This window comes from Entelurus aequoreus, linkage group LG17 (assembly GCF_033978785.1).
Source record: "Entelurus aequoreus isolate RoL-2023_Sb linkage group LG17, RoL_Eaeq_v1.1, whole genome shotgun sequence".
Taxonomy (NCBI): domain Eukaryota; kingdom Metazoa; phylum Chordata; class Actinopteri; order Syngnathiformes; family Syngnathidae; genus Entelurus; species Entelurus aequoreus.
In genome coordinates, this window is record NC_084747.1 from 43,403,569 (window position 1) to 43,420,971 (window position 17,403).

A 17,403-nucleotide genomic window follows, 5' to 3' on the forward strand; every position below is an offset into this window, starting at 1 on the left:
CAACTGGTGTTTTCTACCCTCACACTGAGCTGGATGTGCATCGTACATTTTCCTCTTAAAACCGATTTTTTAAATTTGACTACAAAATACTCCACCGATGTGGCTCAACCTCCCTGAGCCCATCAGTCACGGTGCTCTGCTATCCTTTCTCTTATCACTGGAGAGTGGGCAAGATGAAAAGAATGAAAAAATACAGGGATGTGAGTAAATGCCATATAGATACCGTATTTTGTCTAAAAAAAAAAAAATGACATTTTGATCCTTACATCTTGAGTAACCTTTTTATATACATTTGTGTTACTGTATTGACCCTGTATTCTTTGTGTATGATTTTTTTTACGTGGGGGGAGACTTCAATACCGTTATATATATTTAATTCATAATTTGCCAATGTTTTTCGCAAAGGCTGCATTCACACTGGTGTGGTTCGGCACTCTGGTCTGGGTCACAATTGAAAATATGCTTGATGAATTTTTGGTCATCAGATAAAAGGCTGTGCAGTTAAACATATATACATAAATAAAGTAAGGATATGATTGAGCAGATTATGTAATACAACTTAAATTCCAAATTAAAAACTGTCTGCTGGGTTAAATATGTAATGGCTACATTTAAACGTTTAGGCCAGCTATTACATCTAAATCTTCCGAAATATACTGTATATTTAAAGAGTACTGTTGCTGCATTCAGCCTTGAACCTACATAGACCAAAGACTAGGGATGTGTATTGTTTACATTTACTAGCACCAAGTCGGTACTTGGTGCTAGTAACTTTTGGTGCTGGTGCTTAACTGCTGCCTGAACCAGTACTAAAAAATGGAAAACATACATTTTATTTAAAATGTATTTATACCTAATTATGGCACCTGCAAGTTGAAGACAATGGTAATTTGACTACTTAAATAATATAAATAAAATGATAACTGAGTAACAAATTTAAACTTTTGAAATAAAATCCACAACAAATTGTCCTAATTATCACAGCAAAGTCAGTGGCAATACAGAACACAGAAAATATACAAAAACAACTTGCCTATGTTGTTATGTTGACGTTCAAAATTCCGGGGTACATGGACGCACCTTGCTGACCCTGACTGTGATTAGTACATAATGAGGGAAGTGTTGTGTATTGCTGTGGCAAGCGCCACAGCAAACGTGTGTGTTGTAATGGACCTAAGGACAGCTGTTGGCGTGTTAAGGTTGGTAATTAAGTAAAAAAAAAAGATAATTAAACTCAGTGTACTTCTGTCAAAACGCTTCACCACTTAAAATGCATTACTCGCACAATATCACCATAAACCACTTCTTGCAGGTGGCTGAGTCTGCATTCATTTAGCACCGATAGATACTTTTTTTCCCGTCTGGTTACTATACTATCCTTTACGTTTGTGCCGGTGCCATCATGTAACCTAGTTTTAGTATCCATCACAACCAAAATACTTAGCAACACACATTCAGAAATAATAAATATACAAGACAACATGCATCAGACACACAGCTCTCTCCCTTACGTGGCTGACTGCTATTAGACAAACTGTATTTTTCATTTTTGCCCAGATTTTTTTGGGGTAAATATGGATCAATATGTAATGTATAGGATCAATACAGTTATTAGAAAAGACAGACATACATACTTACTCTTTGAATGTGTTTGTCTCAGGGTCTTCTGTCATCACGTCATGCAGTGACTCGACACAGATGTTGATAATGCCGCAAAACTTTTCTTGGATCACACTGATGACACACAAACAACATCAGGTTATACAGAAGTCACGGTCACTGATGACACATATTTTGTAGGGCGACATAAATAGGTGCTTGTAATTGAGAGCCACAGTCTGTTGAGTCTTGCGAGTGATTAAGTGGCTGTCAAAAAACACATGGCAGCCCAGAGAAAAGTCAATCGATTCCATCTATCAGTGCTGCAGTGCTTTCTTTTAGGTACAACCCTCAACATTTTACCTTTGGCATTTGACAGAAACCTTTCTATTTCCAACGTGCACACTTGAGCCAACATCGTAATGCATCGCAGTGCAAAGATCAAAGAAGGCAGAGGACAATCAAAATATAGACACAGTAGGTACAAGCCTGAATGAAAAAAAAACCTTACAAATGTGCAAGCCTCTTTATATTGTAATAACTATGGGTGTAACGGTATTGTAGACACCGCAATATTGCGGTTTCAAAGTCTTCACAATAATGCCGTGACGCATCAAAGAAAAACTTCATGTGTAGTTTTTTTCTGGCGTTTTAGCGTTGACCGGGTCTGAAAATAAATCTCCCAGAAATCCTCTGTGCAGCGCAGAGCCGACAAGGTGGGAAGCGTGGAACTCCGTGAACAGAAAGTAAAGTGTGTTTGTAGTAGATGAGAAGAATTCCTTTTTTTTTGGACATTTCCTGAAAAATTCCTCAAAATGTAGTCATAACTGTTTGAATTATGTTGCTAGCAAACACACAAACAAACCCTGGCGAAAAGAATCTCTTTGGCAGAGATAAGAAAGTCTATGTTCTGCAAAGCAAAGTGCGCCACTTTCTTCTTGAGCGTTTCGAAGGCGACAGAGAGCCAGCCGGTCACGTCGCAGCACACAGAGGAAAATCGCCAAAAAAACGTAAACACAGTGGGGAAATAGGAGTACAATGAAAAGCTTCTTGATAAATCCTCAGTTTATCTACCCATTTATCTCCCTCAATGTCGCGGGTGGATTGAACTTGGGCGGAAGGCAGGTATACACTCTAGACTGGCAATGTCGCCATTTTATAAACTAACACCCACAAAACATATTTGTAGCCAGCGAAGCCAAACATCAATTTGTGAGTTATTTCCATTATTAAAAGTTACATTTTTAGATCGTTCCTTTTTCCCTCTTGCTTTTTTATGTATTCATCTATACTTTACGTTTATTTCTTACTGTTCTTAAAACAGGGTTAGTATTTTGCGGTTTTAGTTTTACAATGTAATCAGCCCTATTTGTGGTGTTGACGTAAAAAACTGAAACACAATTTTTTTTTTAAAGTAGACCAAAAAAACATCTATAAATAAACAGTTTTATCAGAACATACAATATGTAGTTTTGTCTTCTACCTGCTGATCTGACAAATCACATTTTAAGTTTTTGTTTTGTTCTTGCAAGTGCTTTCCCTTTTTCAATCCAATCCAATCCAGTTTATTTATATAGCACATTTAAACAACAAGAATGTTTCCAAAGTGCTGCACAGCCATGTTAAAAACAATATTAAAAACAACATTATGCTCCACCAATGACTGAATAAAAACAAAAAATAAATAAATATAACACCAATATAAAAATATATATGATTAAAAACGATTTTAAAGGGTAAAACCAATTTAAACAGTAAATAGAAATCAAAATGTATTAAAAAAAACACAGGACAACAGAGGACAGAAGACCACACAACTCACATAGTGGTAAAAGCCAAAGAATAAAAGTGGGTCTTAAGACGAGACTTAAAACACTTAAAATACTCAAGCAGTTAATACTGACCATTTTGCGGATTAATTTGCCTAAACAACCCAATTAGTGCAAAAGGGTTTCTTCCATCTACTTTTTTGTTCGCAGGCTCTACTGGTCGCTTCTTAAACAACGTATCACAAACTGAACAATAAAGTAACTTTTAAAAATGACTGACAGCGGCAGTGTATCATTAGCATATCATTACATGAGCACTGAAGTCCCTTTCGATTTTTGGTTACCTATGAAATGGAAGCAGACATCAATGCACTGCACTGTCAAGTAATATAATATGGAGATGGATTCAATGTGACAGATTCTATAAATAGCCTCAGCGCTTTAATGGTGAAATAACTAAGCATTTGAAATGAGGTGCATGCAAGAGTGCTTGACAAAATGTTTATTGGCCGCATGGCATGACACATTCCCATATTGAGCGTCACTTATATAAGCGTTAAAGCTTTAGGGTGGCTCAATGATTATTGTGCAGAGACCAAGCGCGAGCACATAACATCCAGGGATACAACATAATATGAGTGTGGTCCAAGTTATTGGTTGGTATTGTTGACTGAAGATTTGACAAAGAACAGTTATGTTGAGACCACTCAAATATTCAGCCAGGTAAAGCCAAGAAGTACAACTGTGTCTCGGGCTTCCAAAAAAACAAACTACATTTGACTTGTAGTTTCAGAATCTACAAACCCTGTTTCCATATGAGTTGGGAAATTGTGTTAGATGTCAATATAAACGGAATACAATGATTTGCAAATAATTTTCAACCCATATTCAGTTGAGTATGCTACAAAGACAACATATTTGATGTTCAAACTGATAAACATTTTTTTTTTGCAAATAATCATTAACTTTAGAATTTGATGCCAGCAACACTTGTGGGTAACCCCCCCCCCCCCTAGAGGGGGGGGGTTACCCACATATGCGGTCCTCTCCAAGGTTTCTCATAGTCATTCACCGACGTCCCACTGGGGTGAGTTTTTCCTTGCCCGTATGTGGGCTCTGTACCGAGGATGTCGTTGTGGCTTGTACAGCCCTTTGAGACACTTGTGATTTAGGGCTATATAAATAAACATTGATTGATTGATCCCACAGGTGAACAGGCAAATTGGGAACAGGTGGGTGCCATGATTGGGTATAAAAGTAGATTCCATGAAATGCTCAGTCATTCACAAACAAGGATGGGGCGAGGGTCACCACTTTGTCAACAAATGCGTGAGCAAATTGTTCGACAGTTTAAGAAAAACCTTTCTCAACCAGCTATTGCGAGGAATTTAGGGATTTCACCATCTACGGTCCGTAATATCGTCAAAGGGTTCAGAGAATCTGGAGAAATCACTGCACGTAAGCAGCTAAGCCCGTGACCTTCGATCCCTCAGGCTGTACTGCATCAACAAGCAACATCAGTGTGTAAAGGATATCACCACATGGGTTCAGAAACACTTCAGAAACCCACTGTCAGTAACTACAGTTGGTCGCTACATATGTAAGTGCAAGTTCAAACTCTCCTATGCAAGGCAAAAACCGTTTATCAACAACACCCAGAAACGCCGTCGGCTTCGCTGGGCCTGAGCTCATCTAAGATGGACTGATACAGAGTGGAAAAGTGTTCTGTGGTCTGACGAGTCCACGTTTCAAATTGTTTTTGGAAACTGTGGAAGTTGTGTCCTCCGGACCAAAGAGGAAAAGAACCATAGGCGCAAAGTTCAAAAGCCAGCATCTGTGATGGTATGAGGGTGTATTAGTGCCCAGGACATGGGTAACTTACACATCTGTGAAGGCGCCATTAATGCTGAAAGGTACGTACAGGTTTTGGAAATTCTAAGTTAATTATTATTTGCAAAAAAAAATAAAGTTTATGAGTTTGAACTTCAAATATCTTGTCTTTGTAGTGCATTCAATTGAATATGGGTTGAAAAGGATTTGCAAATCATTGTATTCCTTTTATATTTACATCTAACACAATTTCCCAACTCATATGGAAACAGGGTTTGTAATAACTTCTATCTTATCCCCTTACACGTCTCCGAGGGGAACATCTTGTTTCTGCAACATCAAAGCTCGGATAATTAACATTCAAGTAACTGATCAGGATGTTTGAAAAATAATTGATGAATCAGCCAGTGGCCGCACTTACCAGCCAGCATTTAATCACATTTAGAGAACATGGAGCCTTAACGAACCCCCGTCAGGTCTGCTGCAGCTAATTTGTACTACTAAATACTGCCCTTATCCACCCCCCTGCCCTGTTCATTGGATTGTTGGAAGCAAATTAGCGGTACAGGATATTAATAGCATAAATTGGGGAAACTTTGGAAACCTTTTGACAACTTTTACAACACTCTAAAAGAAAGGATTGAAATAATTACATACATAATGGCAAACTCGGAAGAAGACGGAAACCACATTCCAATTTGAGCTGTGATGGTATGTGTGATAGTTGATTTTTCATGCAGAAACCAACCAGCCAAGGCTGTCATATCCGATTGGAAATGTCAAGTAAGCACGGGGGCTTGACAAAAGATTTCATGGCTATCTAACATTACACAATCAAGACTGCAGAAATATCAGCCTTCTTGATTAAAAAAGTGCATCGGTGTGCGCAACAGAATGATCACAAGAAAAGCTTATCGTATACACAACACGTAGTGAAGGGCCGAAAAACATTTTGAAGACAAGTTTCCTTCAGAACTGTACGACATGAGGAAAATGCCCTCAAATCTATCATATTTGGAGTAAGTTTTACAGATATACATTTCTTTTTTTACAAATAAAATAATAAAACAAAAAACTATCAAATGCTCCAATCCTGCTTTTACGCTCTACAAAGGTTGGAGTATGTTTTACTACTTAAAAATGTACAGAGGAAACACAAAAATAACCTTAGAGACACAAATGGAGGAGATCAAGGGTCTTTTGGGATTACTTCTCTGTGTGTGACTTCTGGCCACAATTGTTCAATTGAGAGGAAGTAAAAGAACTGCCACAGCAAAGTGGAAGACTGTGGAGTCCTTCAATGAACCAACCACTAGAATGAACCTGTGATAGAAATAGTATCTCATAGTACATGGGGATGCCTGGTGTCTATGGAAATGTGTCAGAGCTGGTAAAACCGTGCCGAGCCCAAGTAGATACCTTTCAATGGATGCCATGCCCCCAGAGTCTTGCAACAAATGAATACATGAATATCTTTTTTTATTATGACATGGTGACATTCTTAAAATCCCAAATTCACCCGAATAACTGACAGACGTCTCCTACCCGTTGTCAGCTGGTAGAAGGGAAAGCAAGGCTAGAGACGACAGCTTCCTCCTTTCAGGCTGCGTGATGTTGTCCATGCGGTCCACCCACATCTCAATCACATTGCACAAAAGCTGGTCAATCTGTTGAATGAAGAGATGGGAAGCAAGGTTTTAATGCCTTTGTTAAATATAAAAGAATGCAAGTCAACGGTCTCGGAGGACTACTAAATTCATTTTGGTGTTTGGTGCGTGGGATTTCTCCAGGTACTTTGGCTTCCTCCCACCTCTAAAGACATGCACATGGGGATAGGCTATTGAGCAACATTAAACCAGTGTGTGAATGTGAGTGTGAATGCTTGTCTGTCTATCTGTTTTGGCCCTGCGATGAGGTGGCGACTTGTCCAGGGTGGATGGGTGAAAAAAGACATTCCCTTATTTTCTCTGCTGACAAATAAAAGAAGCAGTGTGGAGTGACAACAAAGAGATTATTTGGACTGCTTAATATTTCCTTGCATCTACTTCAATTTAAAAAAGCCAAACTAAAAACTCTATGTGAAAAAATGATCTCCCTATAGTTGGGGCAAAAATAATTTCAAAGTTTCAGAATAAAAGAAAAAGAGCTTTAACTTAGGGCCCCAAAATGGTACCATTTGCAATTCCATGGCTCATCACTTTGAGCTTGGTTTATGGAATGACTCACTTTTCACAGGCACTTTGAGGCACTGTCTTTAACAGGCATTCAAAGAGACTGCTGAGGAGACAGAAATGAAGGGCAGGCACTGAATCTCACCTCCTGGCCACACTCTGAGGCCATTTGAGTGAGCAGCGATGAGAAGAAGCTGGAATTCTGTAGCAGGATGCGGCCCATGATGCCTAAGTAGGTGGACATCACCACAGGGTATATCTGTACAAAGACAAACACACTCAATTATAGAACACAAATACATGCACATGTTCTTTAATTACCTAGCAGCTAATTAGAAACCAGAGGACTGACACAGCAGTATGTAGGCCTGCTCTAACCTTTAACTATGCTGAATGATCAATAAATGGGTTTATTAAAAAAAAAAAAAAAATAGTAATTGGCAACACAAACGTGACTTAAAAAAAGGTTATTTATTAGAATGTCTGCTAGCAATAAGCAAACAACGATTATCTAACCCGTGTGTAAATAACTGAAGCTAAGGAAACATGCAAACACACACAAAACTCACCTCGCCTTTCACTATACCTCTGAGGACAGCTGGCAGCAGGGGCTGGAACATGTGAGCACCAAGTATGGGGCTAACCTTTAAAGCTACTTCTACCACCTGCAGAAACACAGAGGGGCGGAAGTTGAAGGACATGGCAAGCAAGGAGAATTACAGGGAGAAAATTGCAAAGAAGCCTGCTCTATAAATATATAGGAAAAAAATAACACATACAGCTGATGATGAAAAAGACAGAAATGTGCTTGGGAAACAATGGCAGGCAAAAGGGGACTTAGTTTGGAAGAAAATCCTTCCTTGTATTTGGGGCTGGGATATGGGTCAGGTAAAGTTAGTCCATTTAATTAAGTGGTTCTTAACCTTGTTGGAGGCACCGAACCCCACCAGTTTCATATGCGCATTCACCGAACCCTTCTTATTAGTGAAAAATAAAATGTTGCTTTTTTTCAAATTCAAGGCAGTTATGTTTTTTTGCTGGTGCACAAAATGAACCGTGCATGACCATCCCCTTGTTCAAAGAACAAAACCAACACAGTGCATGAACTCACAACAAATTACACACCTGCAAATCAGTGTGACTTCTGCTGTTGCCTTTGAGAGACCAGTTCAGATATGCGTGGCTTCACCTTGGCAAGTGTCACTCTCATGTCATTCTCACAGCAAAGTCTGTTCTTTTTCTTCGTTTTTTTTGTCCAGCATCCTTGAAAAGGATTGCTTGCAAAGATATGTTGTAACAAATGGTATAAAAAATTCCAGGGCTTTCTTAGCAATAACTGATCCCATGTTTACATCTTATTGTGCAACATGTGAATGTTTTAGTGGGAACTAAATGCGATATCTGAAAGGGGTACACATTATTTCCAAAACAGGAACCCCACCCAGACATACAATACTAGTACACAGCTCTCGAAAAACAATATTTATTGTGATTGTCATTGTAAGTGGGCCAAAACACTTATATTAGAAAATAATATTATGGAAATGACTTCTGTCATTTGATTATAATAATAAAACATTTAACTTGTTATTTAAATAGGTTTGGGACAGGTGTGCTGCTGGTGTGGCCACAGTGCGTGTGCACGTCTGATGTTGCTCACATTTGCTCCACTGAATGCTCAAGGAGTTTTTGCGTTTGCTCACGCATATGGAAAATTAGAGGGAACATTGTTTGGGGGTATCCATAATACGCCGATAGGGAGAAGTTTTTATTTACACGATGAGTCGGGTGTGTCTTGACCTCTGCAGCGGAGGCTTCGCCGAACCCCTGAGGCCGACTCACCGAACCCCTAGGGTTCGATCGAACCCAGGTTAAGAACCACTGATTTAATTCATAGTTAAAATACATTTCTGAAATACTGCCTGTAAGACTTATGAAATGTTAGTAAGAGTTTTCAGATGATAATTAGCAGACAAGACCTACCTTTAGCACTTGGACCTGCCCCTCATTGGTGATGTCTTTCAGCAGAACACAAAACGACTGACACAGAGATTCTGCAAAGTTCTTTGTAAAAATAAAATAAAATCACAGCATATCATTATCATTGGAGATAGTATGCCAATATATCTGTTATCTGGGCAATTACGTCACTTTATATGTGCTATGAACATCCGCAGAAAATCAATTAATTGTATCTGTCCGTATATCTCACCTGAAGGAATTCTGTTGGAGACAAGAACAGGTAGCCGTTGACGATCTGAAAGCAAGTGCGCAGGTTCTCCAAGCTTAACTCTAAAGACAATAGATTGGACATTCAAAATGTTAATACGCTACTAGTTAATGGGCCAGATAGCTTATGTTACTATTAGCAATATATATATATATGCATACATATAAACAGTATATATATAGGGTTTCCCCCAGCTTGAAATCAACATCTGGTGGTAGGGGCGTGGCTATGGGTGTGGTCAATGTGACATCTATAATTTGTATAATTGTTGATGATGCATATATATATTTTAATGCTGAAAATAATACACATACATTTAAAAATTGTTATTGTTATTATTGTAAAAAGTAACAGGCTGTATACCAGTTGCAGCTGCTGATCTTTCAAGTAGGGCAAGCTATTTTTTAGCTATTCTTTAAACATAAGTATATTCTGCATTAACATATATATATCAAATGCTAGATTTTATAAAGAAAACTTCATTTAAAAAGTTGTAAATATCTCCATATTAACAGGAACAACAGAATGAACGTTGAAAAATGCTTTGGCAGTGTTTTATATTTCAAGATTGCTGATTCGCTTATTTTGCGGTTAGTCAAAAAGGGATTTAGCCCAGACAGGGCATTCAATCATCATGCGGAAGCCCAGCGACCCCCCTTCAATCACTATTCTTCATTCGCTCATCGTCCATGGGCAGGACAAAGTCGAGTATTTATCTAATGATTGTCTTGTTTGACGCCACCACTGTCATCAATTAAAAAAGTTGCGCCAATAGTCACCCAAGTAGCTGATTCTAAACAAAAGTTAAACGCATTCTAACGCATTTAGTCAATGAAATACAAACACAAAAGAAGATATTTGACCACTTTTTTATTTTATATTTTAGGGGAAGCTGAACTTCCCTTGCAGTCTTTAGCAATTGCCACTGCTATATATCTGGCATCACGTTAGAACAAGGCGGGTTAGAGAAGTTGGCAAGTCAGATCCATCACTTCTAGACAAGGATTGGCTCTAAGGGCTGTGTGGGTCTGGCTGGAGTTCAAATCAGGGCTGTGCGCGTCCCGCCGCTGGAGAGCCGACCCCTCATCGCCCAAGCCGCCAGCTGCCAGAGCAAAAATGCGGCCGGCGCTTCATCTTACTGCCGAGGCTCCAGACACTCACGGGTGTCATGCTTATGATTGATCAAAGTTTTTCAGTGACCACATTTTCTGCGAATCACTATCCAATTGTGATTGAATAACTTAGGCTATATATCCATTCATACAATATATTACTTTAATTTGTACACATGTAAAAAAAAAAAACATCAATATTTAATATATATATATATATATATATATATATATATATATATATATATATATATATATATATATATATATATATATATATATATATATATATATATATATATATATATATATATATTTTAGTAGTAGTGTCAAACGACGAAAATATTTTATTGCGATTAATCAATGTTGTTCATACACACTCACACATATGCACGAAAGGATGGGAATCAAAAACCGGTTCTTGTTCAGAACCGAGAAGAACCGGTTACCATTGTATCAATTCCTTATCGATGCTTCTGGGTGGGGATGACGTCATTCGCAACGCACATACTGTGTAGTGATGTCAGATTGAATGATGGCGATGCCTGGTCCAAAAACACATTTTACAAGAAAAGATTGCAACATCGCTACTTGTAATAATTATAAAGCAGCTTTTTTTATCAAGGAGGACATACGAGCAATATGCTGAAACATTTGAACACACTGCATGCAACAATTATAAATGTTTTGAACCGCTCTGGTCTCATCCCCGGCAGCACTAACGCTAGCACGTCATCTGAGCAAAACAACTCACCCCCTATCATGTTAGCGATATTATTTGTTAAATTGAAAATTGAAATGAATGCCTTCTCATTTAGATGAGCATGACGAGAAACAGATTCTGACTGGCTCCAATGTGGGCAGTTCCCGCTCCAGTTCATGTCCTCTGCTAGATGAATGTCACCAAGCAGCGACTTAGTTTGTGGTTTACTTATTTACTCCTAATTTTCGGTAGCTTAATGTTCAATTGTAGTAAGCGAAAAGTTGCATGTTTTCCTCTCAAGAGATTTGCTCTGAGTCATTACAGTATCATACAGGTGAAACAAAAAAATGTGAAACTAACGTGATATTAACTCATTATATGCAAAGTGAGGTATGTCAAGCCTTTATTAGCATTTTGATGAACTTGGCTTACACTTTTTGAAACCCCAAATTTTCAGAGATTTTCAATTCAAGGTTTTCATAAACTGTAAGCTGCAATCATCAAAATTGTAACCAATAAAGGCTTGACATATCTCACTTTCCATATAATAAGTTAATATCATATGTTACTAAATGATACATTCTTGAGTAATTTCCACATTGTTTTGTTAAATTCTACAGAAGAATATGTTGTTCTTCTATGCTACAAATGTGACTTCACTATAGGCTTTCTAAGGTAATGTTACCTCTAAACTAAACAAAATTAAGGCTAATCCAACCTGTTTTTCTTTTTACCTAATAAGAATCGATAAGAGAACCTAATCGTTAAGCAGAATAGAAAGAGTGGAGCCAGACCTTATCAATTCCCATCACATACGTGTGTGTGTGTGTGTGTGTGTGTGTGTGTGTGTGTCTATGTGTATATATATATATATATATATATATATATATATATATATATATATATATATATATATATATACATATAGACACACAGACAAAACTGTGTGTGTCTATATATATGTGTGTATATATATATATATATATATATATATATATATATATATATATATATATATATATATATACACACACACATAGGTATATATAAATATACATATATGTATAAATAAATATACACATACGTATATTTATATAGACATATATATATATGCATAAATACATATATATATATATATACATATACATATATATGCATAAATACATATACGTATACATATACGTAGCCATATATATACACGTTTACATATATATATATATATATATATATATATATATATATATATATATATATATATATATATGTACAGTATATACATGTACATACATACATATATATACTGTAGATATACTGTATATGTACAGCATATACATGTACATATATATATATATATATATATATATATATATATATATATATATATATATATATATATATATATATATATATATATATATATATATACATATATATATACATATATATATATATGTATATATATATATATATATATATATATATATATATATATATATATATATATATATATATATACACACACACACACACAAAATTGCAGTCATGTTGTTGTTACAATAAGTTATACATTCCCTTTAGCTCACATAAGCTAGCTCAATCGCTATCATTAGTTGGAAACACACAAAGATATCGTGCGTGTTACGTACAACGTCATTACGTACTAAAGGCCGTAAGAGGGCAGGATATAATGCTCAAAACACATTGGAAAATTTAAAGGCTGCAAACAGCCCCTTCAAGGTTTGATCAACCAGACTGTTGATACATGGTGCATTTGCATGGGAAAGCAAAGAGCATACATACCTGTAGTTTTGTTAGCAGGTAACAAAACTACTGCCTCAACATGCTTTACTTCACCTATTAACAAGTATTCTACATACAGTGGTTCCTTAAAATCCAAAGTCAATCATGAACTAAACTATGACCACTGACTTGAGACAATTGCAAGACTACGGCATACCCCACTGGAGCTGTTTAGTAACCAGAATGCAGGCCTTCATCTCTCTAATAACTAGCTTCAATTTATTTATTTCTGCAGCAATATTCAAACCATCACCATCCGTTCCTAACTTCTAAGTCCTTACAGACGAGAGAGACAAGGTTAAACCTTTTTTGTATAGGTAGGCAACGGGTGTTTGCATCTATAACCACAGCAATCGTAAACAATGCCTCTCTAAATAAAAGACATGACAATGACAAAGTGACTCAGTGAGAAGGAAAAAAATAGAAAAATCTGTAGGAGGACCTCTCCTAATTACACGGACATGCACGATGCAAACGATTTAACTCAGCAGCTTCACGCTTATATGGCTACTAAGATACTGTTTGTCTATCAGCAGCAATGTGAGAAGCAATATTACCAATAGCTTCATTTAAATTATTAATCATACTCCTGCCTTTGCAGCATCCTTAGGCAAGCTGAACATATTTTCTACTTTCTAGTTGCCTAACCTTAGCCGTTGAAACAGCTAGCATTCAGAAGCTCACCTTCCATATTTGTCACATTTGTATTCATCTTGTAAATGCAGATAAAACAAAACAGGACAGTCAGCGAACAACAACGAAAAATGCCCAACAGAGACATACGTCTTAGTACAGCAGCTTATCAAACACATCAGTCACAGCTGGCATGACCAATCTTCCATTGACCCACCTCAAAAAAGTAGTTTTTGTGGGAACAAGACCTCACTACTGCACGTATGCATCACAAACAGAGGCATTGTACGGATACTCGAGAGAGCTTTCTTTAGAATCAATGTTGTAATTTCTCCTTCTACTGCATGTCAGAACAGCAAAAAAAGGCTGCTAGGAAAATTATACCATTTATATTCTGTGTGCATTACCTGAGACTAACATTACAGTGGGGAAAATGAGCTCAGAGTATGATGGCTAAAACACTGGCAGACTTGTAAATGCTATTGTTGGTTGGGTCCACTAATATTTACAAGGGAAAATGGACAAAATGTATATCAACTAGGTGCGTCAGCAATATACATTAAGGAGAAATAGATACAGCAAAATGTCAGACACATAAATACAATTTTTTTGCCGTCAAGGAGGTAAAGACAACTCCTGAAACACAACAGCCAAAGAGCATGTACAACATACATGTATGTAATTATGGTTAGCTAACTCTTACATACTCAACTAGAAAATAACTTTGAGAGCACAGGCCTCAGCAAAGGGATATCTCCCAATAGTAAAAAAAAAATATGTTTTTTTTAATTTTAAATCCAGAAGGTGATCCAGATCACCCTGAAAATATAATTGTCTCTTTTTCCATTTCTAACATTTTCTGAAAGTTTCATCAACAACTACCCATAACTTTTTGAGCTATGTTGCCATTTGTCTAAAGCGGAATGAAATAAATAGGGGTGCACAATTTTTTGAAAAAACCTAATCCCAATTTTTCTCTCTAAAATTGTAAATGCAATTCGATTTGCAATTTTTATATTTTATACATTAAAATACATGCATAAAACGCAAATAACGAGTGATAGAAGACATGTTACTTTTAGACTGTCAACATATTCTTGTCTCAAGGTAACACACATTAATTTATTCACAATATACTCCATAAGTAATAACATAAAAAAATGAATAATAGTGAAGTAAGTTGTATTTCATATGGTGAGATAAATAAAATTATCAATAAATTCAGAATGTTTATCATCGTTCTTCTTCTCTGAACTTTGTAAACACTTAACGTTTGAAGAGTTTCTTGAGTTGGACCATATTAGTACATTGTTTGATTTCTTTGCTTAATCCATTTCATGATATATTTCCACATACTGTTGTACATACATACAAATGTTTACATTTTTTCTCTAAGTTTATATGTCTTCTCTTTTGTGGAGAAGAATTGTTGTACATTGTTGGGTAGAAGGTTATAGTTTGCTTTGTGCATATTTTAGCTGTTTGCAAATTCACTATGTTGTGGAATTACAGTATTTTTAATTCAATAAATAAAGGGTTTGAATGTTCTCTAAATCCAACATTATGTGTTATTCTAACTGATCTTTTTTGAAATGCGGTTAATGAATGAAGTGTACTTTTGTAGTTATTTCCCCATATTTCTGCACAATAACTCAGATATAGTAACACTTGCGAGCAGTAGAGAATATGGAGTGATTTTTGGTCTAATGTATATTTAGCTTTATTCATTATTGATGTGTTTCTTGCCACCTTATGTTGTTTATTTTTATATGAGATTTCAAGTTAATTTTATCATCAATCATTATTACCTAGAAATTTGGTTTAATTTAGTCTTTCAATTTATATTCCGTCTCTTTGTATTTGTGTTTGACTTTCCCTTCCACTGTTACCAAATAGCATTATTATAGTTAACTGAGGTTTAAGGATAGTCTGTTTTTGTCAAACCATCTTTTTAATTTGTTAATTTCTTCTGTTATTATTTGTATTAGCTTCTGTGTGTTCACTCCTGAACCAAACGCTGTTGTATTGTCCGCGAATAATACTAACTAAGTCTTTTGTAACTTTACAAATGTCATTACATACAGATTGAACACATTTGGACCCAGTGTTGATCTCTGTGGTATGCCACAGGATATATTTAGTGTTGTAGACGTTTTGTTCGCCAAACTTTATTTAACATCTATATGCTCCCACTAGGACAAATCATGCAAAATAATAACATTGACCATCATTGCTATGCCGATGACACCCAAATCTATGTAGCGCTATCACCAAATGACTATCGCCCCATAGATCTTCTGTGCCAGTGCATTGAGCAAGTCAAACACTGGCTGCCACAACAACTTCCAGTCAGGATTTCGACCTCTTCATAGCACAGAGACGGCCCTTCTTAAAGTTATAAATGACATCCGTCTAAACACAGACTCTGGCAAAACTTCAGTATTAATGCTTTTGGACCTCAGTGCTGCATTTGACACTGTCGACCACTCAATACTTTTGGACAGGTTGGAAAACTGGGTGGGGATCTCAGGCACAGTTTTAAGCTGGTTCAAGTCATATCTACAAGATAGGAACTATTTTGTTTCCATTGGTGACTTTGTATCAGAACCAACCAACGTAACGTGTGGAGTCCCCCAAGGTTCAATCTTGGGGCCGACTTTATTTAACATCTATATGCTCCCACTAGGACAAATCATGCAAAATAATAACATTGACCATCATTGCTATGCCGATGACACCCAAATCTATGTAGCGCTATCACCAAATGACTATCGCCCCATAGATCTTCTGTGCCAGTGCATTGAGCAAGTCAAACACTGGATGTGCCAAAATTTCCTACAACTAAATGAAGATAAAACTGAGATAATTGTTTTTGGTGCTAAAAAAGAAAGGTTTAAAGTCATCCAACACCTTCAATCACTGTCCCTGAAAACCTCAAATAAAGCCAGAAATCTTGGGGTTATTTTAGATTCTGATTTACATTTCGACAGTCACATCAAATCAGTAACAAAATCGGCCTACTATCACCTCAAAAATGTAAAAAGACTTAGAGGGCTCATGTCAGCTCAAGACTTAGAAAAACTTGTACATGCCTTTATTACCAGTAGGCTAGACTATTGTAATGGTCTCCTTGCAGGTCTTCCCAAAAAAACTGTCAGGCAGCTACAGCTTGTTCAGAACGCTGCTGCTAGAGTTCTAACAAAGACCAAAAAATGTGAGCACATTACACCAATTCTTAAATCCTTACATTGGCTCCCTGTACATCAGAGAATAGATTTCAAAATCCTCCTGCTCACATATAAATCACTACATGGTCTAGGGCCCAAGTATATCACTGATATGCTCCCACTATATACGCCCTCTAGATCACTAAGATCTTCTGAGACCAATCTGTTAGCGGTTCCAAGAGTAAACTCAAATCAAGGGAGATCATCATTCAGTCACTATGCAACACATAGCTGGAATAAACTTCCTGAAGATGTCAGACTCTCCCCAACTCTCACTACTTTTAAAACTAGACTGAAGACTTTTATGTTCACCTTAGCTTTCAGCTAAA

The 17,403-nt window shown here is 36.6% G+C and overlaps 1 protein-coding gene across 2 annotated transcripts in view; it reads right to left on the minus strand.

Annotated features, from left to right (window-relative positions):
* ipo11 (importin 11) overlaps positions 1–17,403 on the minus strand; it is a 211,524-nt gene that overhangs the window by 54,049 nt on the left and 140,072 nt on the right. For both annotated transcript variants that reach the window (XR_009821728.1, XM_062025729.1), the window contains exons 23-28: positions 9,582–9,661; positions 9,353–9,433; positions 7,939–8,034; positions 7,515–7,628; positions 6,744–6,865; positions 1,639–1,734 (exon numbers count right to left, since the gene is read on the minus strand). Coding sequence is in view for 1 of the 2 variants with exons in the window: in XM_062025729.1 (XP_061881713.1) it covers positions 1,639–1,734; positions 6,744–6,865; positions 7,515–7,628; positions 7,939–8,034; positions 9,353–9,433; positions 9,582–9,661 (589 nt within the window). In the remaining variant the exon portion in view is untranslated. The remainder of the gene's footprint in view (positions 1–1,638; positions 1,735–6,743; positions 6,866–7,514; positions 7,629–7,938; positions 8,035–9,352; positions 9,434–9,581; positions 9,662–17,403) is intronic.